Genomic DNA, 25,230 nt, shown 5'->3' on the forward strand with positions numbered 1-25,230 from the left:
GATGGGACAAAGACATGCATATGCCACCTGCAATGCCACCTTGCCTCCAGTCCTGCCAGGTTTGAATGTGTTACATACAAAGACCTTGAGCTCTGGAGCACTTTAGGGTCTCCTCAGAGCAAGTGAGAGCCACAGCATCCTGCCCAGAGCACCAAGCATGCTGAAGACCTACCTAATCCAGCCCCCAAAGAACTGCCAAACATTGATCCTAGGGCCTGGGCATTCTCAAGGGCTAGGGCCATTTGCTGCTCCCATAGATGCTCTGAAGGAAAATCCAGCTGGCTTTGTCTCCTCCCAGGCCACAGCCATACCGGACATTGAAAGAATCGGACAGCGCAGAAGGTGATGAAACTGAGAGCCCAGAGCAGCTAGTGCGGGAGCCCTGGGGGCCTATCCCTGCCCCACCTGATAGAGCTGCCAGCATTGACCTTCTAGAAGATGTCTTCAGCAGCTTAGACATGGAGGCAGCAATGCAACCACTGAGCCAAGCCAAGAGCTTGGAGGACCTCCGGGCCCCCAAAGACTTGTGGGAACAGCCAGGGAGCTTTGACTACCAGGTATGCCGATGGGTGCCTCGTGCTCATGAGGTAGGTCCTCCAAGTCACAGTGGAGTAGAAGAGATCAGGGAGACACCACTCCAGCACCCCTTCTCCAACCCTGCCCCATTGCAAGCAGCATATCATGCTACCAGCTGTCATGGGGGAGGGTGCTAGCACAGCAGGGAGTGTCTGCCTGCCTCTGTCCTCATCTCAAAGTGTGTGCTGCTGCAGGACTCCTTGGATCAAAAGGGATTGTGGATTGGCTCTCCTGATGTGACTATCAGTCCCCTCCTCTGGGATCCGAATTATCCCACCTGCTGGGAATGAAGCAGCTTAGGTCCAGAGAAGTGCCTAGGTCCAATAGCAGAGGCTGAGTCAGGACTCAGGCTCCTTTCCTCTGATCCATATACCTTTAACCAGGCCTGGAGCCACCCTTGCCCTTTTGAGGGTCATCAAGATTACCACAATCTCTAAACAGCAAAGATGCCCAAACCATTGTTAGGTGGCCCACAGATGGAGATATTTTCCTAAAACTATTTGACAAGCATAGGCTTTTGTCAAAAGAGCTTCCTCTGGATTCCGCTTGTGGGTCAGGCTTGGACTTGGAATCCAGATAGGCCTGGGTCCCTGCAGCTCCTCCCCATCCCAGAAGCCACATGTCTAGCATGCAGGAAGGGTTGGGGGTGGGTGGACTTTCTACTGTTGCCTGGGCCGGCCTGTGATCATCATCCCTCCCTCCTTCCCCACAGAGGCTGGACCTGTGCAGAAGTGAGAGGGGCCTTAGCGTGGCCGCAGCCTTGAAGCTTACTCATCCATATACAAAACTCTGGAGTCTGGGTCAGGACGACATGGCCATCCCCAGCAAGCCCTCCACCACCACCCCTGAGAAGCCCTCAGCTCTGCCTCACAGACCCCAGAAGCAGGACAGCATCCTGAACCCCAGCACCAAGGAAGAGGCTCCCACCCAAACTCCAGGCAGCATCACCATTCCCCGGCCACAAGGCAGAAAGACCCCTGAACTGGGCATCGTGCCTCCACCACCCACTGCCCGCCCAGCCAAGCTCCAGGCTGTCAGCGGCCCACTTGGTGACTCCTCTTCAGAGCAGCTCCAGATGGACCAGCAAAGACAAGCTGCCCTGAGCCCAGCCCTATTGCCAGGGCAGCTCCCCAGTGCTGTCCCCCAAGGCCCCATAGAACTTCTGCAGCCACTCAGCCCAACCCCAGGAGCTGCAGGCACAGGCAGTGATGCCCTGCTTGCCCTTCTGGACCCACTTAACACAGCCTGGTCAGGTAGCACCATCCTACCACATCCTGCTACCCCTAGTGTGGCTGCCCCATTCACCCCCCAGCTCAGCTTCCCTCACACAGTGACATCCACCCCTTTTGCACAGTCACCACTCAATCCCTTTGTCCCATCTCTGCCAGTAGCTCCACCCACTGTGTCCCTGGGCTCTACTATACCAGCCAGGCATTTGGGGACACCTCCAGCGTCCCTGGGGCCAGCATATACACCTAGCGTCTTATTGTCTGGTTCTGGCTTTTATGGCCCTCATAGGTCTCAGCCCAACCTATCTGCCCTCTCCATGCCCAATCTCTTTGGCCAGATCCCCATGGGTGCCCACACTAGTCCCCTACAGCCACTTGGCCCCCCAGCTGTTGCCCCCTCCAGGATCCGAACATTGCCTCTGGCCCGCTCAAGTGCCAGAGCTGCTGAGGCCAAGCAGGGGTTGGCCCTGAGGCCTGGTGAACCCCCACTGCTGTCTACCAGATCCCCCCAGGGTCTAGAACCAGCCCTGCAGCCTTCTGCTCCTGCACAGGCCAGAGACCCCTTTGAAGATTTGCTACGAAAAACCAAGCAAGATGTGAGCCCGAGCCCAGCCCCAGCCTCCACCTCTGTGGAGCAGCTCCGCAGGCAGTGGGAGACCTTCGAGTGAGCGGGCCTATGCCACCGTCCAGTACCGTGCCTCCCTGTGTCCCATTTCTGACCAGGTTCCACTGGGGCAAAGGGACTCTCGCTGCCCCCTCTCCTTCACAGCCCATCTCTGAGGCCTGACCCTGGAAATGGTACCACCCTAGAAGAGCCACCTGCCCCCCACCTCAGCACCCTATGTAGGGTTTGCACTAGAGGTCAGCTGGGCCAACCATATCCCACCGCCTTCCTTCCAGTTACCCAAGAGTAGGCAAGAAGCTCAAGCCCTCTCTCAGGCCCAGTTCTCCTTTACCAGGCCCTGCCCCACAGGGCACATGTCAGTAATGCCCATGTGAGCACATCTTTGGGGACACAGGTGTTTGAGGGGCTAAAGTGGCCATTCCTGGGATGACATTTCCACTTGGTGGGCATCTCCAAACATCTCTAGCAATATACTCTTTCCTAACCACCAAACCTGAGTTCTTCCTGGGGGCCCGAGCTCCAAACCCAGCTCCAACCAGCCCTTTCAGGGTTTGGGAACACCTGCAACTCCCCATTATAGGAGAAACCCACAAATCTGAGTGTTAGCTCTCTGCCACCCTCATACCTCTGGGCATGTCAATCATAGTTCAGGCTCAGCCTCTTGCCACTCGGAGCATTATAGGCAGAGCTGGGCAACAGTGACCCAGATTCCAACTCCAAGGACAAGTCTCCTGCACAGACAAAGGGAGAGGCACAGCTGTTTGAGCTCCTACGTCAGGACCAGTTGGGGCCTCAGTCCCCCCCCCCCCCGATTCCCCATGAAGTAAATAAATGTGGCCTCTAAGCCTGAGACAGGTGGGGGTCTGGAAGCCAGCCGTCCCCAGTCTCCAGCTTCTCGCCAGCGTAGAAATTCCTGAGGCCAAGTCACCAAAGTTATGAAATGTTTTGTTATTGTTTCTTTGATCTTGCTTTTCCTTCTTACCTTACTGATTTTGATGAATCTTGAAAATTGATTCCTTTCAATAAATCAAGGTAAAACAGCCTAACCATTTAAGAAGACATCAGGGACATGCAGGAAATTGTGTACATTTGACCTGATTTCTCATTTCCTGTGTGTGAATGATCAGCCTACCCACCTCAGGGTTTCTGATGGGAACAAGGAGGTGGGGTCACTGGGGGTCCCCAGGGCTCTGTCTGGGGTGGGGGTCCTCAGCCGCTAGGGAGCTGAGTCTCTCCTGGGTCATGGGGACCCTCCTGGCATTTGTGTTCCTAAACAGGTCTCAGTAACACTTCCATCCCAACAAATTCCAGGTCCCGCCCAAGATGAGGCAGTGTCCTAACCCAGTGGGTCAGTGGGATGACAAGGTGTCAGGCAGCCTGGGTAGCAGCACACACCTATGGTCCATTGAGGGCTGGTACACATACTCATTTAATCTATTCACTGGGTAGCATTTGCGAACCTAGTGATGAACTGTGCCTTCAAGAAAATCTTGGGAAGGCTGTGGTCCTGAGTCCTTCAAGGAAAGAAAGCCTTAGCAGACACTTGGGCATCTTTCCCAGCCCATGCCCACTTGGGGCTCCAAACCACTTGCCTCTTCCCTCTCAGGGAGAGAACTGCACATGGGCAGGTGGGCAAGATGATGGGAAGGAATAAGTTCCACCCCTCCCCCAGATCTCAGCAAGAGCAGCCTCTAGCCCCCAAGGGGTCCTTGTGTAGCCCACACTGGCAACTTTGAAGTGAAGGGAATGTTCCCTTGTTGGCGATCCATAGGAATCATCTTGGGAGCTGGCAACTGAACAGTTCGCCCAGGAACCCATTTCCTCTCCCCTCTCCCAAGGGACAGAGACAGCTAGGGGCAAGTTGGTCCCACCACTACAGGACAAGGACCAGGCAGGCCTCTAAGCATCCAGGGTCTCAAAACACTGAGCCCCCAGTACCCCCAAGTCTGTGCCTTCTGGAAGTGACTGCAACCTTGAGACACGCAACTTCCTGTGTAAAAGTCACATGGAACCTGTCAGGAGGCACTGGCCTAGTAAGCACGGGTGACAAAGGACACATCTCCAAGTCAGAGGGAAGTTCAAAGGAAACTAGACCTGCAGCCAGTGCCCTTGGGGGCTGGAGTCAGAGGTCAAGTGCACTGGAGTTGTGTATCCACGAGATGTAATTGCACAGCCTGAGGTCAGTTCAGTAGCTGCTGATGTCCATCTGCCGAGCACTGGGCACACAACCGAGGCCTTTGTTGGCATGCTTTCCACAGCCATACACAGACGATGGAGCTGCAGAACTGCAAGGGCCAGGGACAGAGAACAGCACGTCCATTCTTCTGCCGTCTGACCTCCTTGCCAGTGTCCCAGGAAGCCCCCTTGACTGTAGGCAGGTGAGACACTTTCCAGCCACTCCTTTCCATCAGATGGAGTTTAACAGCTTCTGGACTTTCTGCCTGTTTGTCCCTCGGATCCTCAGGACAGCCCTGTGAGGTAGGCAGAGAGGTTGCTCCACGCCTGCAGATGCCCACTGCAGGCAGAACAGTCCAGGATCCTTGATTTCTTGGTTCCTGCAAACCTGCCCTACAGACATGGGGGTATTGGCCACAGCATTCAGTCAGATATACCCAAAAGGGCTTTGGTTCTGGAAACCAGGAATCTCCCATTTCCCAGCTTCTCTGGGACAAGGGCTGTCATTGGAGGTTGGACAAGATGTCAAGACCAAAGTCTACTTGGGCAAGTTCTGGCCTGCCAGTGTTAAAGAGTATATGCAGCCTTGGGCTTCTCCTGTCTCAGAGGCATCCAAGTCGTCCCCAGCCATGAAGCAGCCACTCCCCCTGTGAAATCCCTTGCCCCACCACAGTCATGGAGACACATAGGGCATTCCCACAAGCCCTGGCACTACAACCTACACACCCACATATCCCATGTACATATTCTCATATTCTCTCTCTTTCTCTCTCCCTTTCTCTCCTTCCCTCCTCTACTCCTGTCCTCTCTCTCCCCTCCTTGCCCCCAGACAGACAGAAAAACACACACACATCTGTCAGTCACACTCTCCAGCAGGCCAGACACATTCTTACTCCCATACCCTCCTCTGCTTCCCTGAGTTGTTCCCCATCTTCTGATCCACGATGAGCAGGGGAAGGGTTGCCAACCATGGGGGCATGTCCTACGGATGTCCTAGCTCTGGAAATAGTCTCCTTGGGCTCCAGGCAGAGATTCTGCAATGATCCTGTAGGACCGTCAGGGAATGGCACCAGCAGCTAGGCCAGCCTAGATAAGTCTTTCCTCTGGTGGCACCTTGAAGACACTGTCCATCTCCAGACGGGCTCCTGCCACCTCCTGCTGACTTGGGCTGTAAGTGCCCTCAGACTGGCGGCGCTTTCTGGCAGCCAGGATCCCTGAAAGGAGGCCCAGGAGGAGGAGGAGGAGGCAGGCACAGGCTGCAGGCACTGCTACCTCCAGCAGCGGGAATGGCAGGGGCAGAGGCAGGCTTTTCTGAAAGAGATGGGAGACAGAGAAGTAAGCTTCCCAGAGTGGGCGAGAGAGGCAGCCCCTAGGTGTACAGGCAGGAAGCCAGGAAGCTACCTGTCCAAGCCAATGCTAGGGGCATGCTGCAAAGCCCTGGCTAGGAGGGCAGACAGTAGACATTCCAGGAGTGCCTTGTCACAGAATCAACAACACTTAGCTGAAGTAAAGCAGGAGCAGAAAGCTCCTAAGATGACTGAGCCCACTAATGACAAGGACAGACAGAATTCTCTATGGCCTGCCTGCTTGCAAGGGGTTGCTCTGATAGCCTGTCCCTGGCAGAGTTGAGCCTGGTTTGGAGGTGAGGGCAGCATTTCCCCATCTCCAGTCAAAGACTGCCATGTTGATCCATTAAAGATTCCATGTGCCTAGACTCCTAAGCCCTGGAATCAGAGCCCCTGCAATCCAGACTCCCTGGTCTCCCCTACTTGAGGCTTCTCAGTCTACTGTCTGTCATTTGCATTCCCTCCCTAGCATTCAGACCTGGAGAAGGGGGCCCCAAAACTATAAAGTTCACACCTCCCCCTCCCCAGCACTTCAGGGGGAGCTGTAAAGACATTTCCTTCCCTGGGTGGGGGGCGGTACGTAGTGGGTAGGCGAGCAAGCAAAGCCTGTAACACTTCACAGAAGCAGAGGGGCTATGCCAGGAACTACAGGGATCAAGGCCACTCTCCAGACTGCCCTTCTAGAAGAGCCATATCAGCACCCACTGTGGGGGCACAGACATCTGTCAGCTGAGCCTCCTTGGGGCAGGGATACCTGCAGTGCCTGAGCCTGATCTGCTTCAGAAACTGCTCTGGAACCTAAGGAGATCACAGGCCCCATGATCCTTGAGAGCTTGGAAGTCAGTCACAGAGTAAACTTGGAAGATCCCAACCTGTCCCCACTGCCACTACCCTGGTTACCAAGAGAAGCTCCAGATTCTGCTTGTTGGCTGGCGGGCTCCCCAAGTTCTCCCGAAGTGAAAATACTTTCTACATAGAAGTCCTAGAAGGGGCCTGAGTGTCCTCCCCCCACCTCAGCAAAGCTCGCCCAGTCATTACCTTCCCTGTCCAAACAGGCCCGGCAGCCCACCCCTGGGTACCACTCACCACCACCTCACAGAACTGGCCAGAGAATCCTGCATTGCAAGTACACTCAAATATGCCACTGGCTGCCCGGCAGGTTCCCCCATTCAAGCAAGGGTTGGCTTCGCAAGGTAGGTCAGGACTCTGACACCTGGAAGAGACAGAAGCTGAGAAAGCTGGCTCTTTCCCCCACAGCTGCCTCCCATGCCCCCAGCTGCTCCCCACCCACCTCTGCCACTTCCCTTCAGTCCAGTGTTCATGACTGAGAAGGGCTCCTATTCCATGAGAATGAGAAAGAGCATGTGGCAGGGAGGATGCCATCTGCACCTCTTGGAGGCCCAGTAGTTGCATTTTGGCCATGTCCACTGAGGACTAAAGGGCTTTAAGAAACTAGGTGAGCTGGGTGGTGGTGGCACACACCTTTAATCCCAGCACTCAGGAGACAGAAACAGGTGAATCTCTTAAGTCGAAGGCCAACCTGGTCTACAGAGTGAGTTCCGGGAAAGATAGGACTACACAGAGAAACCCTATCTAGATAGATAGGTGATAGATAGATAGATAGATAGATAGATAGATAGATAGATAGATAGATAGATAGATGATAGATATGAACAAATAAATACAAAAAAAATACTGCCCTACTGGCATCTGCTTAAGAGACAATGGTCTCAGAAGTTCCAGAAGAACCAAGAGACTGATGGGTCATTGGGCGCTGATGACAGTGTGAGGCGAGAGAAGGAAAATACATTTCCCTTGCCCAGGCTGGCAATCCAGGGGCAACCTCCCAGGGCTCTGGTCCCCAAACCCACCTCAGGTTAACAAGACCTTCCTGGCAACTGCAGTTGGTGCCTAGGGGACCGCTCTCACAAGGGGTGCCCTCCTTGCAGGTGGAGTTGAGGCTACATGGGTGAGGCAGAACAGGCATCCTGCAGGGAAGGAGCAAGGCTGGTTGGAGGTAGGGTGCTGGTAGCTGGAATACAGACCCAACCTCTACACCCATCCCACCCCCACGGAAGCAGAGGAACACAGGGCTGTCATTCTGAAGCTTCCCCACCCCACAAGTGTTAAGATCTTTGATAAGTGCTGAAATAAAGAGCAGGGCAGGGCAAGGACAGCTCCTAAACTTCTTGGGAGGCCTAGACAGCTCTGGACCCAGGAGGAAGTGAGTATTGCAAAGGCTCTGGCCCTGGGGATGCATGGGGCGGGGGGGGGGGGGGGGGGGGTTGGAGGGGGCGTGGCGGCAACATCATTAAGGGCAGCTTGCGTCAAAGCCCCAAAATCATGCCCCTAATTATTTCTGACCTCCTAACTCTCCTTAAATCACAATGTTCTGAATTCAAATTTAGCCTGTATTTTATCTTTAGGAGCATCAAACGGAAGTGGGTTTCCCATTTCCATTAAGAGTCTAAGGAGAACTCACCCCCCCCACCCCACCCCTCTGCTCACGGCCACGGCGGTCCCCTGCCACTCGCACCTGCAGCGTGGGCCCACAAAGCCCGGAGGGCAGCGGCACTCAAAGCGGCCGTTGGGGTGCGCATGGCATTGGCCCCGGACACAGGGCGACGAGCGACACGGGTTGGCGCGGGCCTCACAGTGGGGTCCCTCCCAGGCCGGGCCGCAGGCACAGGTAAAAACATCGAAGAGGTCGTGGCAGACACCACCGTGCAGGCAGGGCGAGGGCGTGCACACGGATGCACCGCGGCAGCCGAGGCGCATGGTCGGCGACCCGGGCCAGGCCACGAAGTGCTCGCGGGCTCCCAGGATCGCGCCGGACCGCGGCGGCACCAAGGGTAAGGGAAGGCCGCCAAGAGCCACGCGGCCAAGGCAGCCTGTGAAGTTTTCAGCCAGCAGCACGCGCACAGCGTCCGGGCCCTGCAGAAAGCCCAGGTCGCCACCCAGACCCTGCAATGCCAGAGGCGTCGCCACACCGTCCAGCCACAGCAGCCAGCGCGAGGCGGTGGCTAGTGGAAGCTCCCGGGCCAGACGCACGCGGTGCCAGGCGCCGTCAGCCACGCGCGGCCCGGGCACAGGCAGCACTGAGCCCACCACATCCGCTGCCAGCGAGCCATTGCGCACCGCCAGCCAGATACCGGAGTGGATGCCCGCTGTAACATGCAGCAGCACAGCCTCGGGGTCGCGGGTGCGAAAGGCCAGGGTGAGTACGCTCGGCGCTGGCGCCCAGGACACGTTGTGGCTGCTGAACACAGCAGGAGGGCCCTCGCGGAATGTAGTCTCAGCCACACCTGCAGAGAGTTAGAGTCACTGGGAAATGAGCTGCCAGCCTTCTCCACACACCACCCCGTCCTCAGGAGTGCAAGTGGTAGAGTTCACTGACCACAACTACAGACCAGGGCAGGCACCTGTCACCTGACCTCAAAAACTGCAGCCTCCTTTTTCTACCTCTTATGTATTCTCCACCTGGAGGGAATCAGTTCCAGAGCAATCCTTAGGGGACCACAACACCTGGCTACCCTGGAAGCCTGGAGCATCAACAATATGTCCTCCTCAAAAGTCCAGCCTGCTCACCTCCTCCCTGAAGGTGCATTCAGGTGCACACCCAATCACACTCCTCTCCCCTTGACAGCCCTCTGGAAGACTGGCAATATAGCGCAGCTGGTAGAGTGCCTGGCATATAGGAGTACCTAGGTTCCATTCCTGGGAACCCCACAAACTGGGTGTGGGGGCCCACACCTGAAGTCCCTGAACTGCGTAAGTTGAGGCAAGACAATCACAAGTTCAAGATCACCCTTTGCTACATAGTGAGTTCAAGGCTAACCTGAACAACATGGGACCCCTTGGTCTCTGAGCTGGGCTTCAAGTCCCTACCAACTTCTCAATCCATCTCCTATAGCATCTTCCTAATCTTGTGTTTCTGCTGTCCTTAAGAACCTCAAAAACTCACACATGCCACCCCACTTCCTAATGTTCTTCTCCTGGACTCCCTTGAAGTTGCCTGTCCCTCAGAATGCAGTGACCCACCACACTGAGGTTGTTGGCACTCCTGATCCACAGCCCAACATCCCATAAACCCTAACGGATCTAATCAACTTCAGTATCCAGCACCCAAACTCACACACAAAGCCATCTGGAACCTCTTCACAGGTGGCAGGTGGGAAGCAAGGCTGGCTGGGGCACCACAGCTGCTGGGCACAGGTGGGCCCTGTGAAGTTGTCAGAGCAGGTACAGTAGAAGTCATTCCAGGTGACAAGACAGGTTCCACCATTGAAACAGGGATTGGGCTGTGGAAGAGTCGTTACCAATGAGCAAGCAGGAAGGCAGCACCCCACCCCATGACCACCTCACCACAAGTTGAGGGAAACTTGTCATCACCCCTACATCACAGATGGGAACCACTTAGTCTGAGGGGTGCAGCCAGTGAACAGGCTAGCCAAGCTCAGACTGGAGTATCCAGCTGATGCTCTGCTCGTAGCCCTCCCTCCCTCTTTCCCACAAACCTCAGAAAGGCTGAGGCCCATCCTCTGTCTAGTCCAGGGTGTCATCTCAGACTGGCACAAATGGGATCATGGGACCACTGGACATGGGTATATTCCTACTCTACAATGACAGGATTGTGAGCAGGGCATGTGGCTCTCTGAGTCTCAGTCTGTCCAATGTGCCTGGCACATGAGGACCACTCAGTCCTAAGGCACTCACGTTGCACATGTCTTCGGAGACACAGCCCTGGGTGAGGTTAGAGGCCTGACCAGCATCCAGTTCACTGGGCCAACTTAAGTTCTCCATCGGCGAAGAGAAGAACGGGAGCTGGAAGCCGTTGAGTTGCATGTCCTGGAGACAGCCTCGGAAGGGCCCACCCCAGGGCTGGGTGTCATCAGGGTAGGGCCTTCCACCCACATACAGCTGTTTGCCCAGGTCCTGTAACTGGTCAGGACCAAAACTGAGCATCACCAAGTGGCGGAGTCCATCATCCCAGCGACCAGAGAGGATCACAGCAGGCTGGCCCAGCACCTCAGTTCGGATCTGGCCCTCACTCAGGGACACAGTTAGGCTAGCCGCTGAACCATTGACAAACTGGAGAAGCAGACCAGCAGGCTCTCGGGTGCGGAGGAAAAATGACACAGTGAGGTTTGGGCCTAGCGGCTCGTGGAGCAGGAAGGAGACTGAACTCATGGTGCCGCCCAAGCCAAAGGTGGCAGCAGGAACCTCTGCAGGGAAAGACAGTACTAGCGTGAGGCCAGCAGGTTAGGGGCCAGCACTGATGCTACCTCCCCACCTGCTAACCCTCACCATCAGTGCATGTGGGCCCATGGTAAGGTCTTGGGCAGTCGCAGCGAAAGTGAGTCCACAAGTCCACGCAGGTCCCTCCATTGGCACAGGGCAGAGACTGGCATAGTTCCCTGCGCTTGCAACCTAGGAGCACATTTCCGTTGAGCTCCTCAGGCAGCAGAAGGTGCCCTTCCACACGTACATCCTGGAAACAACCTGCAAAGGACCAGCCACCCAGATGGATGGAGTAGGGCCCAGGAGGCCCAGAGGCCAATGTGGTTGTGGGACCTGTAGCTACAGGACCAGAGGTCACACAGAACTGGCCAAGGCAGCCCTCATGCCAGAGCCGCAGCTCCAGGGCTCCCAGGCGGAGTGCCACCTCCACCTGGTGCCAGTGGCCGTCATTTAAGGCCAGGCCTGGCAGTGCAAGGACAAGCAGAGCAGTACCGTGTCTCCAGAGTGTGACTCGGAGTGTGGCCCTCACCAGTACCAGCTCCAAGATGTCCTGAGTGTCCTTGAGAGTGGCCAGAGCCCCAGCAAGCAGCGTAGTTCGAAACCTCAGTACCAGACTCAGAGAGTCACTGGCTGGCACTAATGCCCACACAGAACTCCCAGAAATGATCGAGAAGGTGGTATTCTGGCCACAGAAAGGCCCGTAGGTCCCAGGTGGGCAGTGGCAGACATAACTGTGGAGCCCAGACTTGAAGGTGGGGATGCAGGTAGCAGGAGGTGGGCAAGTGCGGCCCTGGCAGCCTGTGAGCTGTGTAGAACAGTCATGTCCGCCCCAGGCCTCAGGGCACTGGCAGATATAGCCTGCTACAACGTCGCTGCAGGTTCCACCATGCAGGCATGGTTGCGACTGGCATTCATCCACGTCTTCCTGACACATCAGGCCTAAAGGGGAGGGATCAGTCAAGAGTCAGCACACCAGACCAGAGCCACAGTCTCCAACCAGAACTCCTGTGCATCTTAGTGATGCTGACCTTGGAACCTATAAACCGGGTCCCCTAGGGTCCCCTTCCCTGGCCATGTCTGATAAGTCTCCATGCCCCATGGGTCTGTTTCTCTAAGCACTCCGTGATCCCATCTTCCACCCCGTGCCTCTTTTCTTGCCAGCTCTTTGAGCTGATCTGGCAGCCTCCAGGTTAGCTGCCTTCAGAAGTTCCTCTCCACCCACTCCGCAGTGACCAGAGACCTCTTTCCAAGGTGTCACCGAGTCACACTCCTCTGCTGCATATGACCCAGCTGCTCACGTTGGTATTCGAGACTGTCATAGGCTTGGCCTACCAGGCTCTCACACTTCAACCTTGCCCCCCGAAATCCTTGAACTTGCTATTACTCTAAGTATTTTCTGGAAAGTCCTGCCTCAACTTCCCTTACTATTTTCAAACTCTTCCGCATCCTGCAGAGGGCCCAGAACTTTCCCTCACATCTCTCCGACTCAGCTCCCCAGAACCCTGTGTTGAGAATATCTGTGCACTCAGCTATTTCCCCCTGGTCCTGAGTCTGTCCTTGGTACCCAGTGAAAGGCTTGCTTGGGATAAGCTTTATAGACGCAGAGCAGCCACAGTGGATGGTACACCCTCGACAGGGCTCACTCCTCAGTCTCTCTGCCCTAGGGTCTGCCCAAGGGTCCCTACATTGCCTGAGAAGGTGCCACCCCCCCTTCTCCTTCAGGACCAGACGGCATAAGTGCAACCCCAGTTCATCCAGAGCCTCCTCAGCACAAGCCAAGGCCATCCTCACCCCCACAGCTCAGCTGGAGAGACCCAGACACCAGATCCGTCAGCCCACGCAGCTCTCTCCTCAGGCTCACCACACAGCTGGAAATCCTCCCTTTGGGAGGCCCCAGGCCCCATGTAGCAAGGCTTTGGAGTGGAGCTGCCAGCTTGGCTTACCAGTCTCCTTCAGACAACTCAGGCATGCCAGGTGGACCCCCCGCCAAAGCCTTCTGTTGTCTCACAGCTAAGGTCTCTCCTCCAGGACTCCAAACTCACTGGATAGACACCCCTTCCATGCTTTATCTGTGAGATGGGGATGGTAAGCCCTACATAGTGAGACTGTGAAGGAATGGGCTAGCCACTGGGGAGAATGTGAGAGGGAGGGGCTGGGTCAATAGGTACAAAGGACTGAGCATGTGCCACCCAACGCAGCGTCGAGCTCTAATATCTTTTTTGTTTGTTTAGTTGGTTTTGGTTTTTGGAGACGGGTTTCTCTGTGTAGCTCTGGAATTCGGGGAATTCACTCAGTAGACCAGGCTGGCCTTGAATTTACAGAGATCTGCCTGCCTCTGCCCTGCCCCCAGTGCTGGGATTAAAGGCCAGCGCCACTAAATCTGGCAAATTCCTACATCTTTGAGTGGTCAAGATAGGAGGGAGGAAGTGTATCTTCAGGCTTGCCTACAGGGGCCTTCAGGGAAAGGAGAGCCTGTTGTGTGTTAGGCAGGAATGCTGGCATTTGGGGGAGTAGTACCCACACTACAGTGGAGGCAGGGATGCTAGAGAGAGAAAGTCTGTGTGTATTTCCTGGGTTCCTGGGTGGCCTTGTGTTTGCAAGGAGAGCTTTCACACTCTAGCCACTGACAGCAGGCACAGCTCCCAAGAGGCAAAGCGTGTCCTTTGAAAGGCACGCATCTTGCACAGTTCCGCCTCTTCTGTTTTGGTTGAGGCTTTGTCCGTGTTTGATTTGATAGCAGGGTTCAGGGCCCAGCTTCCTGATCATCACTCTGCTGTTTCTCCCAGAAAGCCTTCAGCCTCAGCCACCAGACACCTGTGCATGAACCCCAATACTGACTCCAGTCTAGGCCCCTCTCTTGGATTAATCCCCCCAGGCTAGCCCTGGCTTCAGACATTCAGTAGATACAGGGCTGAAGTCATCAACATTCATCAGCCAACATTCATCAGCCAATATTCTCCAGGGCAGGAAATCTGGCAGCCCAGATGCACCCACTCCACACTTCCCTCCTGACTATACTAAAACTAACCAGTCTCTCCCTCCCACTCACAAACTTGGGGTCCCAGTTCAGCACACACCCCCACCTGTCACCTATGCCACCACACCCACCTCCAGCCTCATTTCCTGTACCTATGAATTCACATTCAGCCAGAAGGGACCTTATCACCCAGCCTCACCTCCACGACAAGCCCGCCCCACCTGTGCACCTGTGTATCCATCCAGGCAGTAGCACTGGAAACCGTTGGGCAGGTCCTGGCAGCTGCCACCATTGAGGCATGGTCCTGAGGCGCATTCATCCACATCCACGCTGCAATCATCCCCTATAAAAGGATCAACTGTGGCTTCTGCCTGCACCCCAGAGCCAGACAAGAACCAAAAGGGCCCATTTTCCAACTGGGTAGATTGAGACCCAGAGAGAGAGAGAGAGAGAGGGGGGCGTGAACTCAGGCAAGGTGGCACCTGGCAGGGCCAGGCCATGGGCTAGGCTGGATCCATCCTTGGGATCTGGACCCTGGCTGAGTGCTTCTCCAGGAGGTAACTCACCGGCAAAGCCCAGAGGACAGATGCAAAGGAAGCCAGCAGCCTGACTGAAGCTGAAGGCTCCTGGGAAGGTGGCCTGGACACCCCCATACAAGGCTGGGTCCGAGCGCTGCAAGCACCGTCCCCCGTTATGACAAGGATTTGAGGCGCACTCATCCTCATCCACTTCGCACAGCTCTCCGCTGAAGCCTGGGGTGCACATGAAAACATCAGGAAACACGAAGTGTCCAGGCCGCGCCCCTCGATGACCCAAGCCAACCCAGAACCGGACAGAGACACAGACACGAACTCAGGATGCAGATGCTGACAGAGGGAGAACAGGGGCAGTGATGGCCGGCTACTGACTGCTACGAATACACTCAGACACGCTTCTCGTGTGCTAGGTACACTGTCACTCCTTCTACAACCCAATGGGCAGATGCTGTTAGCAGCCCTATTTGCAGATCAGGAACCTGAACTCAGGCATGTAGGTTACACATGCAGGTTTCAGAGGGCCCAGACCGCACTCCCGCATGCACGCACACGGCTTCCACACCTGCCCCACCATATTGACCCGCAGCTCTCCTCCTCAACACACACACACACACACACACACACTCATTCACGGGGGAGGGGGAGCGCAGGCGCGCACACACCTGGCCAGCAGAGGCAGCGGAAGCTCCGGAGGCCATCTAGGCAGGACGCGTTGTGTGCGCAGGGCGCAGAGAAGCACTCCAGCACCTCCTGATCGCAGCGCTCTCCTTCGTAGCCCGTGTCCCCGCAGTCGCACCGGAAACTGGTGTGGGCGGGGCGGGAGCTGAGCATGTGTTCGTCCCGTAACCCACCTCCCCGCAGCCAGGTCATCCTGCCGAGGGCTCACCCATTGACCAGGTCGTGGCACACGCCCCCGTGCGCACACGGCTGGCTCTGGCACTCGTCCACGTCCAGCTGGCAGCTAGCGCCTGCGTAACCCGGCGCGCACACGCAGCGGTAAGAGCCCATGCCGTCCAGGCACGAGCCTCCGTGCAGGCAGGGCGCTGATGAGCACTCGTCCACCTCCGCCTCACAGGTCACGCCTGGACAGGAGCGGAAGAAACGGAAACCACATCTAGAGGGGCGATAGGGGCCCAGCCAGCAGTCCCAATCTGCTCCAGTTACCCAGATGGCTCGCCCATTCAGAGGTGCTGCTGGGTGGACACAAGAGGACCCTTCTGGCTCTGGCGTCCTCACAACAGGGTAGCCCCGGAAAGGGCCGGTGTTTAATAATGATGACCTTAACAAGAGGACTGGATCCTTTGAGGACAGGAGCCAGGGTCTGTTCTAAGGTGCTGGGAGTGAGGACGGATGTGGGGGCTTCTTCAGAAACAGATTTTTGAAGACTGAGATAGGGCAGGCAGATGACAGTTGGTGACATCCCTCTTGAGGCAGAGGCACAATACCCAGGGAAGGTTGGAGAACAGACATAACCTGGGAAGAGTGGAGGAGGGAGGTGAGAGGCACAAGAGCATCAAGTACTCCATCAGACTCCTGCTCATTCAGACTGGTCAGACTTAAAGCCTCGCTCAATCATAAAGAGCGCTCCCTGCCCTTCCAGAGGACCAGAGTTCCATTCCCAGCGCCCACATTAAGCAGATACACTTGCTCTGGCAGAGCAGGCTTGCCTGATCCGACTTTCATGAGGATGCTCAGATAGTATTCCTAGCATTCCCTCACTCCAGTCCCTCTTCTAGCATCCTACACTTATCACATACACATAAATAAAAATTAAATCTAAAAAAAATGTAAGTTGTTGGTCGAGGTAATAACAGTCGATCTTTGTGGTCACCTTGACCCGACTTGAAATCCCTTGGGAGACACACCTCTGGCTGTATCTGTAAGGAGTTTACAGAAGGGTTCAACTGGGGAAGGAAGGCTGGGATCCTGGACTGAATAAAATTTTTCTGTTTTTAAACAGAAAAACCGGAGAAAGCAAGCTAAGCACCAGCATCTAGTGATATGGTGTGACCAGATGCTGCTTCTGCCATGCCTTCTACGCCATGATGGACAGCATCCCAACAAGAGCCAGAGTGTTCTTCCTTCCAGTAGTTGCTTCCTGTCAAGTTTAAGCACAACACTGAGAAGGGTAACCAACAGAGCAGCTCAGCAGTGGCTTCAGAAGGCTCACTCATGGGGCTAGAGAGATGGCTCAGTGGTTAAGAGCACTGACTTCTTTTCCAGAGGACCCGGGTTCAATTCCCAGCACCCACATGGCAGCTCACAACTCTCTGAAGATCCAGTTCCAGGGGATCTGACACTTCATACCAATGCACATAAACTAAAGTTAAATAAACTATAAGAAATGTTTTTTTAAAAAAAGAAGGCTCACCCGTGGCTTTGAGAGGGATGAAAGAAAGGGAGACAAAAAAAAAGATGGGCACTCCAGATAGGACACACTCCAGATAGGAGTAGGGTCACCAGCTCCTATCCTGCCTTGGCTTTAAAACTGGAAGCCCCTGGTTCTACCCAGACATTCCCAGGCCTCTGGGGAACCCTGAGTACAAGCCGAACCTCCCCAGGATAAGAGTAGAGACAAAGGGAGCTCCAGGTGTGGGGTTTATGAGACATATCCTGTCCGTGTAGATTACCACAGCTTTCCCCCACCTCCTAAGTAGGTTTTGTCATGGGGGCTAAGGAGCCAGCTGCCTCCAGCTGACCCCTCTCTACTCCCCAGCCAGCTTTGGGACTCCTCCTTCCCATGACCCTCCAGCCACACTCCCACCCTCTGTGCCAGGGAGAGCCAGGCCCGGGCTGCCTGGAATCCCAACTCCCCCACACTGCTCTGAGCAGAAAGAGAGGAAAAATGAGTCACACATAGCTGCCCGCTCCCATCCCATCCACTGACACCCTGCACATGCAGTGCTCACGTCCCTGCGGACACACACAAGATTCCCGCAGAAGCATGCACAGACATGGTACCAGCAGGTGCTCAGAGGGCCCATGTGCGTGCAGATAGCTGGGACCTGCTGTCTCACCTGCACAAATGTACAGACACTGAGAGGGGAAAGATGCAGGGATCCAATGTGCCATCTCATCCCTTTTTGTCCTTCCTGGAACTTGGCCCCCAGTCTATATAGACCATTTGTCCAGAGGGGACTTCAGACTGCCCCACAGTTTGAACATGGTGTCTAAATTCAGGGCTGACAAAAACCCCAGTGTCTATACTGCAGACTCCAGGCTGTGCTAAAGTGGACAGCTGTTCCCTTCCCTCCTGATGTCAGGCAGCTCCAGAAAACAGCAGAGGGAGCAGGAAGGGACAAGGGTAAGTGTTCCCTGGAAGAGAGAGTAGTGTGTGTGTGTGTGTGTGTGTGTGTGTGTGTGCGTGCGCATGCGCCACGTCTACATTATTCTACTCTGGGCAACAAGGACAGCTAGAAGCATCCCCATCACAGACAGAAAAGGATCCCGGTTCAGGATGCCTAGAGGACTAAGGTCTGCATTACATCCCAAGCCATACCAGAATCCATCAGGACAACCCCACAGGGTATACACGGCAGCTTGACCAACACCCAAACATACACACACCAAACCCATCTGCCAGATTAGCCCAAGAAACATCAGTTGAGCAGTCAGCCCGAGAATGGGTACCAAAGCTACTAGCCAGCCTGAGGCATCTCTAGACTTAAGTCAAAGTCAAATAAGGATGCTCATACTATGATCCAGCCCTCCAAGATGACTAGTCCCATTACCTGCATAGCCCAGGGGGCAGTGGCACTCGTAGTGATCTGCCAGGTTGCGGCAGGTGGCCCCGTGGTGGCAGGGCCGGGATGCACACTCATCGATGTCCAGTTCACAGTAAGGACCCTGGAAGCCAGGCACACAGTAGCAGCGGAAGCTGCTAGGATCTGGGCCATGGGGCACACACAGTGCTCCGTGGTAGCATGGCTGAGTAGCACAGCCTCCAAGCTCTGCAGGCTCACAGGTATAGCCACCATTCTCTGTAGCCTGGCACTTGGTCCCTGGAGTGCATGGGTCTGAGGCACAGGCACTTGGGATCTCTGAAGGAACCAGCCCTGTAGAAAAAGAAAACAATTTGGCAATGTGGGCAGGGTCTGCATAACACATTCTTCCCCATTGTTAGCAACAAACCTAAAGGTAACACAGGTGTGTCAGTGTCTAAGACCCTGTGTGCACGCCTACAAGCTGCTCACCAGTGCCTACACCTGTGACAGGTTTTATTTACTTTGTGTTTATTTTTAGAAATACTCTTCTGTAGTCCAATCTCGCTGGAACTTGCTGTGTCTCCAAGGATAACCTTAAACTTCTCATCCTCCCTCCGACCTCCCAAATGCTGGGATTGTAGGCACACACCAGCACTCTAGGTTGGACTGCTGGGGAATCAAACCCAGGGCTTCCTTGGTAAAAAGCAACCACTCTTCAGACTGAGCTCCACCCCAGGGCCAAGCAGGTTTTAGTTGTGTTTAGAGAGCAGAGACAGAGAACAGAGTGGGTGACTCCCATCTGATAGCATTGCATAACAGAGAGTAGCCAAGCTGTTTTCTGATCACCCCTGAAGTACCCCTAGGAGGCTTAAACTGTCCTATGTTCAGTAGGACAAGCAATAGCGGCTCAAGAAAGTAAAGACTTGCTGACATCACAGTGAGTTCACAAGAAACAGACCTCAGTGTACCAGGGAGTAGTTTGCCAGGCCAGTCCATTCTGCAGGCCTGTGTCCTCTCAGCATCCTGACATGGGATGGAGGAGACAAAGGAGGGGACAGCTTCTATCCATCCCCCGTCCCCGTCACCCCTCCCCCTCCGCCGAAGCCCCCTTTGGGGGTAGGGTAACTCCATCCCTGACTGAAACCTGAGATGTCTGACCTCAGCCTCAGAGAAAGAATGGACTTCAAAGGCAGGGTCTGGCTCAACCTCCCTCACTCCTACCCACCCTGGTCCCACCTTCCTGCCCCCTTGCCTGGGATTTCTAGGGGATCCCTAGCACTCATTCATCCCCCACAAGCAAACACCTGACAAGAGCACCTGAGACAGGGCAGGTATAACAACCTCGATCTACCCATTGGCTACCCGACCAGGGTCCACACACTTGGAGCACCCTGTGCTGACTTAGAAGCCAAGTTCAGAGAGCCTTGTTCCTTCACTTCATCCCGGTCTGGAAGCCTTGTCGCTGACAGGTCCAAACCCCAGCTCAGAAAACCATGAGCTCTGAGACCTTGGGTAAAGGCAGAGGATTCAAAGCCTTGGGTGCCAGATACGAATGTGAGGGACAGGAGCCCTACTACCCCCACCTGGAGTTCCAGGACCTACCCTCCCCCAGGCTGTCAGACAGACACTAACCAGACCTGAGCAGTGAGCAGCATCAGGCCCTGTACCTTCCCCTCCCCCACTCCAGGAAGATTCCCCTCCCCCAGATAAGGTTGGCAGTCTGTCAGGCGTCATCCACATTCCACGGCGCAGGGCGGCTCCTCGGCGGCCCAAGATGAAGGACGGCTGCAAGCCTTGGGGACAGTGGACCCAGGGAGACATGGCTGTGCAATGCCATCTCAAGTGCCCAGGGTTCTTCCTTCCACATTGGGACCTACCACCTACCAGAGCCAGGCATGGGGTCAGGTTTTGGAGCCTGAGATACTTTCTGGCTAAGGGGCCCATCCGCTCACGGCTGTCCCAGCCCAGGCACCATTCCCAGGCCTCTGTCAGGCCTGAACATGTGGGCTGGGGAAGAGGGTAGCCTGGGCTACTCTAAGAGCTTACAGGCAGTGGAGGAGCGGCTGCTTCTGTGATTGTAGAGACTAGGAAGGGCAGTGCGGGTAAGAAGACGCTTTGATGGGTGCTGGGAATACGGTCAGGTGGATGCAGTAGGAAGTGGGAAAAGCATGTTTTGAGGAGCCCCAACACCCAGTGAACCCCCCTTGAGAGGCAATCTAGGGACCCTTGGCCCAAAAGGCCCCAGAGATAGGATTGCCTGCCACTGGGCCCATGCCCACAGCTCCCGCTCTAATCTCATCAGGGCACAGGCTCTCAACTCCGCACCCCAAGCTCGGAGCTCTCTTTGTTACCGGCCACAGCACCAAGGCAAGGAGTTTTGTTCCTCTATGGATCCTCCCAGCGCCCAGCAGCGGGGTGCTACTCTGAGAACTCCCTGCAAGGCAGAGCCCAGCCCCACAGTTAGAAAAGCCATCTCTAGAGGAACAGAGGCAGAAGAGGCCCAGAGCCAGCTCCACCTGGACCTTCATTCACTGCCTGTGGTGTCAACAGTTTTATCTGCCTTTTTTTTTTTTTTTACAATCCAGAGACTCCTCACTTCCAGTCTCATCGCACACCAGGGTGGCCCCGTCCGGCCCACGATGAGCCTAGAGGGTCGAGTAGGGAGGGGAGGGGGAGGGTCTCTCTCTGGGGCCTAGCTGGAGGGGCGGAGCCTGTCGCTAGGGCAACAAGGGGCCAGTGCTTATCTTTACAAATCCCTCCTGACCTCTCAGACTGCCTGGGCTGACCTGGCAGAGGAGAGATTAACAGACACGGACGCGGGATGCTGGCCTTCTCCTTCGACCTGCGCCCTGCCCTACGCTGAAGAGGGCATGAGGGGAACATATGTAGTCACTGTCGGCTGTCACCGAGGGAGCGCTGTGTTCTAGGGCATCTTTTGCCATCCTGGTATATTTGGTTCTAGGTAGAAAAAAGGGACTATTGAGAAGAGTGTTTCCCATCATCGTGAGCCTTAAACCCTGCGTCTACAGCAGCTTGTGTCCCCAGCCCCTCCTTCCCTCACCAGAGGAGTCTCTCGAGGTCTGGGGAATGGTGTGAGGCTCCACGGCACAGCACTTGCTTTGCATATGCAAAAGCCCTGGGTTGCAGCCCTAGCCCTGGGGAGAGCAGCCCTCTGCCCACCATGAGCCTAGCAGCCGGCACGCCATTATGCTAGTCCTAAGACTGGTTTAGGAACGCCTGCTCTTCCTGAGTTCACTTATTTTCTCTGTGCCTGTCCTAGTCAGGGCGGCTATCACTCTGACCCAAGCAAGCTGGGGAGGAAAAGGTTTTTTCACCTCACTGAAAGAAATCAGGACAGGAACTCTAACAGGGCAGGAACCTGGAGTCAGGAGCTGACGCAGAGGCCATGGAGAGGTGCTACTTACTGGCTTGTTCCCCATGGCTTGTTCAATCTGCTTTCTTGTAGACCCTGGGACCACCAGCCCAGGGATGACTCCACCCGCAATGAGCTGGGTTCATTAACCATTTAACTATTAATTAAGAAAATACCCGCTGGGGGGTGGTGGTGCACGCCTTTAATCCCAGCACTCTGGAGGCAGAGGCAGGCGGATCTCTGTGAGTTTGAGGCCAGCCTGATCTACAAGAGCTAGTTCCAGGACAGGCACCAAAGCTACAAAGAAACCCTGTCTCAAAAATAAAAAGAAAGAAAGAAAAGAAAAGAAAAGAAAAGAAAAGAAAAGCCCTACAGGCTCACCTACAGCCTGATCTTACAGGGAGGCATCTCCTCTCTGATGACTCCAGCTTCTGTCAAGTAGACATAAAACTGCCAGCACAGAGCCCCAAGGTACAGTGCAGCAGGGATCATTGACACTCAACATCCACTCATCAGGAAAAGGCAAAGACACCCCAGAAGGCAGGGAAGCTTGGCTACACTTTTTCAAAGATGTTCACCCCAGGCCAAAAGGCATAACTTAGTAACAGTCTAAGGTCTGGTGTGTAGTGGTGTTCGGATGCAGTGCCCAGCCCTGGCGCACACTGAAGTTGCTAGTCGCTGGTCTTAGGCTCTGAGTGAGAACACAAGCAGGGTTGGCTCAGACCTGCCGCCTGGCTACTGTGGACAGTTTCTCTAGTAACTAGAAATGTGCTTGCATCTAAAATCCCCTTGAGGGCTAGCAAGATGTTTCTCCAGGTAAGGTGTTTGCTGTGGAGAACTGATGACCTAAGTCTGAGCCTCAGAAGCCATGTAATGATGGAAGAGAGAACCAACTCCACAGTTGTCCTCTGACCTGCACACACATGCGCACACACGCACACGCATGCACGCATGCCTGCACAGACACACACACACACACAATAACTAGTAATAATAATAATACAATTAATTTTTAAAGTAATACCATTACAATTTCCTTGATATTGGGGATCCTTTCATCCCCTATATTACAGACCCACAGCATCAGTGGGTCCAATCTGGAAATGACCCTTGGAATGAACAATGGGCCCCATCTAAGGAGGTACAAAGAGCTCTAACCAGTCATCTAAAGTATGACCTCCTGTGTGATCCTAGCCCTACCACACACTACTCTCTTGACCCTACACAAGTCGCTGACCTTCTCTGAGCCTCATTTACCTGCCCTGTAAACAGAGGATAGAGAACCAGCTTCTCTGGCTACTGGGAGCATTAAACTCTCTCCACATATGGGTGGTGTGACTCACCCATGAGCAAACCTTTGCTGGAGGCAAGAACCCAGTAGCCAGCACACACATTCCCCCCCCCCATACACTTTAGTTGGAAGTGAGTGGCATCCCTGTTTCTCTCCTGTAAGCTCCACCCCTGAAGTTGGAGGAGGGGCCAGGTTTGGGGAAGACTGGCTGCCCCTTTGAGCACTGTGCTCCCTGGGTGTTCAGGGAAGGGATGGGGGTGGGAACAACCCAACGTGTCCCTTTGTACTCCAAGATGCCTCCTCCTCTCCATAGCAACCGGCAGTCCTCTGCTGCAGAGTGGCTGGGATGGAGGGGCCCAGCTCAGGGCCTGGCAGGGATGGGCATCTGGTCTGGTCCTGAGCCTCCAGAACTTCCATGTCCTCTGAGTTAGAAATTACCTTTCAAGTCACAAAGTCCGTGGCATCTCCACACCCTCAGTCAGCCCTGGTACTGGTGTTTGTAGGGATCCCTGGAGATGGGCTCTGAACACAGAAGTAGTCCAGGAGATACACAGGACACAGTGTTCCCTTCTGCACCACGGATACGCTGTCCACGTGCATGAACACGTGCGGTCTGCTGGTGAGCACACTACTGGTGTGTTCACAGGGTGACCTGGAATGTGCCTGTGCACAGCTATCCTGTTTTGTGTCATGAGTACCTGTAGTACAGGTGGGACAAACGGGAAGTGCACAGCCCAGAACCCTTAATGTGTAGACAGCCTAGAGTTGCCTATTCCCCACCCTCATTTGCTTCAGGTACCCAGCTTTAGCTCTCTTCCTTCTCTGATCATCGTTTGGTTTTCTTCCTACACATGGGGTCCTCACTATACTCATTCTCCCTCCTGCCCCAGAGGAAGAGACAATAAAGTCTTAGTGGCAGGTAAAGGGAATGCCACAGGTGGGGTTCACCGGCCGCAGGGGAACCTAGGCCCTCCCTGCTGCTCTCATAACTATAGCAACCAAACCAAAGCGTCCTCCAGCACCGCCCCCCAGCAGGAATTCCAGACTCAACGCTGAATGCTCTAGGACAAAGGCAAAGAGCTTTGGCTGCCCGGGCTGGCTTCAGGGAGCCCTTCCAGCCGAGTTGAGGAATGCCAGAGACAGGCTGCAGGGGACACACACACGGTCCCAAATCCCTAGTCACTCCAGAGACCCGGAACAGCTCTAATGGTTGCCCCTCAAATGCAGGCAGAGGACCCAAAGAAGGGAGGGATGGGGGCAAACACCCCCCTACACCCTGGTTCTCTTCCCCCTCCTCTATTCTAATCCAGTCCCCCGTCCTACCTACACCTCCAGTTGCCAGGAAAAGCCAGTTGAACATGTGAGACAAATTCCAACCAGTTCAGCTAGGACACAACTCTCTACACAGAACTTCACAGGCCGCCTCACTCCCAAAACCACCTGCCTGGCAACTTAAAGCATGACTCCAGCAGACTATGGTGATTGCCTGGATTCTCTGAAATGTCTCCAATTCTCTCCCTTCCACCTAACCCGACACGCTTTCCCTCAGCGACACCATTCACCAAGACCCTCAGCTTCACCTAACCACACCACACCGACCACACCAGGCCTCCCAGACCGGCTTCTGCAGATCACATCAGCACATAGGCTCCTCAGTATGAAGTTGCCAGGACGCTCCAAGCACTCCAAGTCCCAGAACACCTCAACCTCAGGATCTCCACACGTTCTGGGACCTGGGACACCAGTTTGGCTACCAGTCTCTCAGGTCAGGCCTTCAGTGAAACCCCACGGCCCAGCCACACTCACCAGCCGGAACCCAGGGCGGCAGCAGCAGCAGCAGCAGCAGCAAGAGGAGGTGGACATGTCGTCTGGAGCCCCAGATCTCACACCCCACCAGCGCCATGGCAGCCGGCTCTGCTTGGCGAGCTCCGCGCCCCTTCCTCGCTCCAACCAGCACTGACGCGGTGGACAGAGGCCCGACCCCTCCTCCTGCCCTCCCCCTCCGCCCCGCCTCCCACTGCTCCTGCCCGGTCAGGATCCTCGAGGAGGGTCTGACCCACAGCCCTCTCACAGACACCGGCCTCATTGGAGGCCTCAGCTCCAGACAAGGCCCTGGGCCTGACCCTGGGTCCCAGTGCACAGCCTCTTCCCAAGCAG

General features: G+C 55.2%; 2 protein-coding genes across 8 annotated transcripts in view; one reads left to right on the forward strand and one right to left on the reverse strand.

Annotated features, from left to right (window-relative positions):
• Dennd1a (DENN domain containing 1A) overlaps positions 1-3,479 on the forward strand; it is a 555,957-nt gene extending 552,478 nt beyond the window's left edge. Inside the window, exons 21-22 of one of the 5 annotated variants that reach the window (XM_057754486.1) lie at positions 299-557; positions 1,289-3,479. In XM_057754486.1, coding sequence (XP_057610469.1) covers positions 299-557; positions 1,289-2,473 — 1,444 coding nt within the window. In that variant the 3' untranslated portion in view covers positions 2,474-3,479. The remainder of the gene's footprint in view (positions 1-298; positions 558-1,288) is intronic. The other 4 variants (XM_057754484.1, XM_057754482.1, XM_057754483.1 and 1 more) reach the window with 4 other exon arrangements.
• Positions 3,480-3,494: 15 nt separating this feature from the next.
• Positions 3,495-25,013, reverse strand: Crb2 (crumbs cell polarity complex component 2). 3 transcript variants are annotated; one of them, XR_009055971.1, is made up of 14 exons: positions 24,880-25,013; positions 18,437-18,760; positions 15,592-15,787; positions 15,368-15,507; positions 14,736-14,921; positions 14,399-14,512; positions 11,259-12,131; positions 10,668-11,176; positions 10,087-10,252; positions 8,488-9,256; positions 7,823-7,939; positions 7,038-7,164; positions 5,507-5,916; positions 3,495-4,901 (listed from the first exon to the last, which is right to left on the reverse strand). XR_009055971.1 is itself a non-coding variant. In XM_057754480.1 (13 exons), the coding sequence occupies exons 1-13, from the start codon at positions 24,974-24,976 to the stop codon at positions 5,692-5,694; spliced, it is 3,843 nt and encodes a 1,280-aa protein (XP_057610463.1). In that variant the 5' UTR covers positions 24,977-25,013; the 3' UTR covers positions 3,495-5,691. The 3 variants fall into 3 exon arrangements, 2 of the variants coding, with proteins under 2 accessions (XP_057610463.1, XP_057610464.1); XM_057754480.1 differs by having other exon boundaries at positions 3,495-5,916; XM_057754481.1 differs by lacking the exon at positions 14,399-14,512 and having other exon boundaries at positions 3,495-5,916.
• Between the last annotated feature and the right edge of the window lie 217 nt (positions 25,014-25,230).

This window comes from Chionomys nivalis, chromosome 22, assembly GCF_950005125.1.
Source record: "Chionomys nivalis chromosome 22, mChiNiv1.1, whole genome shotgun sequence".
In the NCBI taxonomy this organism is placed as follows: domain Eukaryota; kingdom Metazoa; phylum Chordata; class Mammalia; order Rodentia; family Cricetidae; genus Chionomys; species Chionomys nivalis.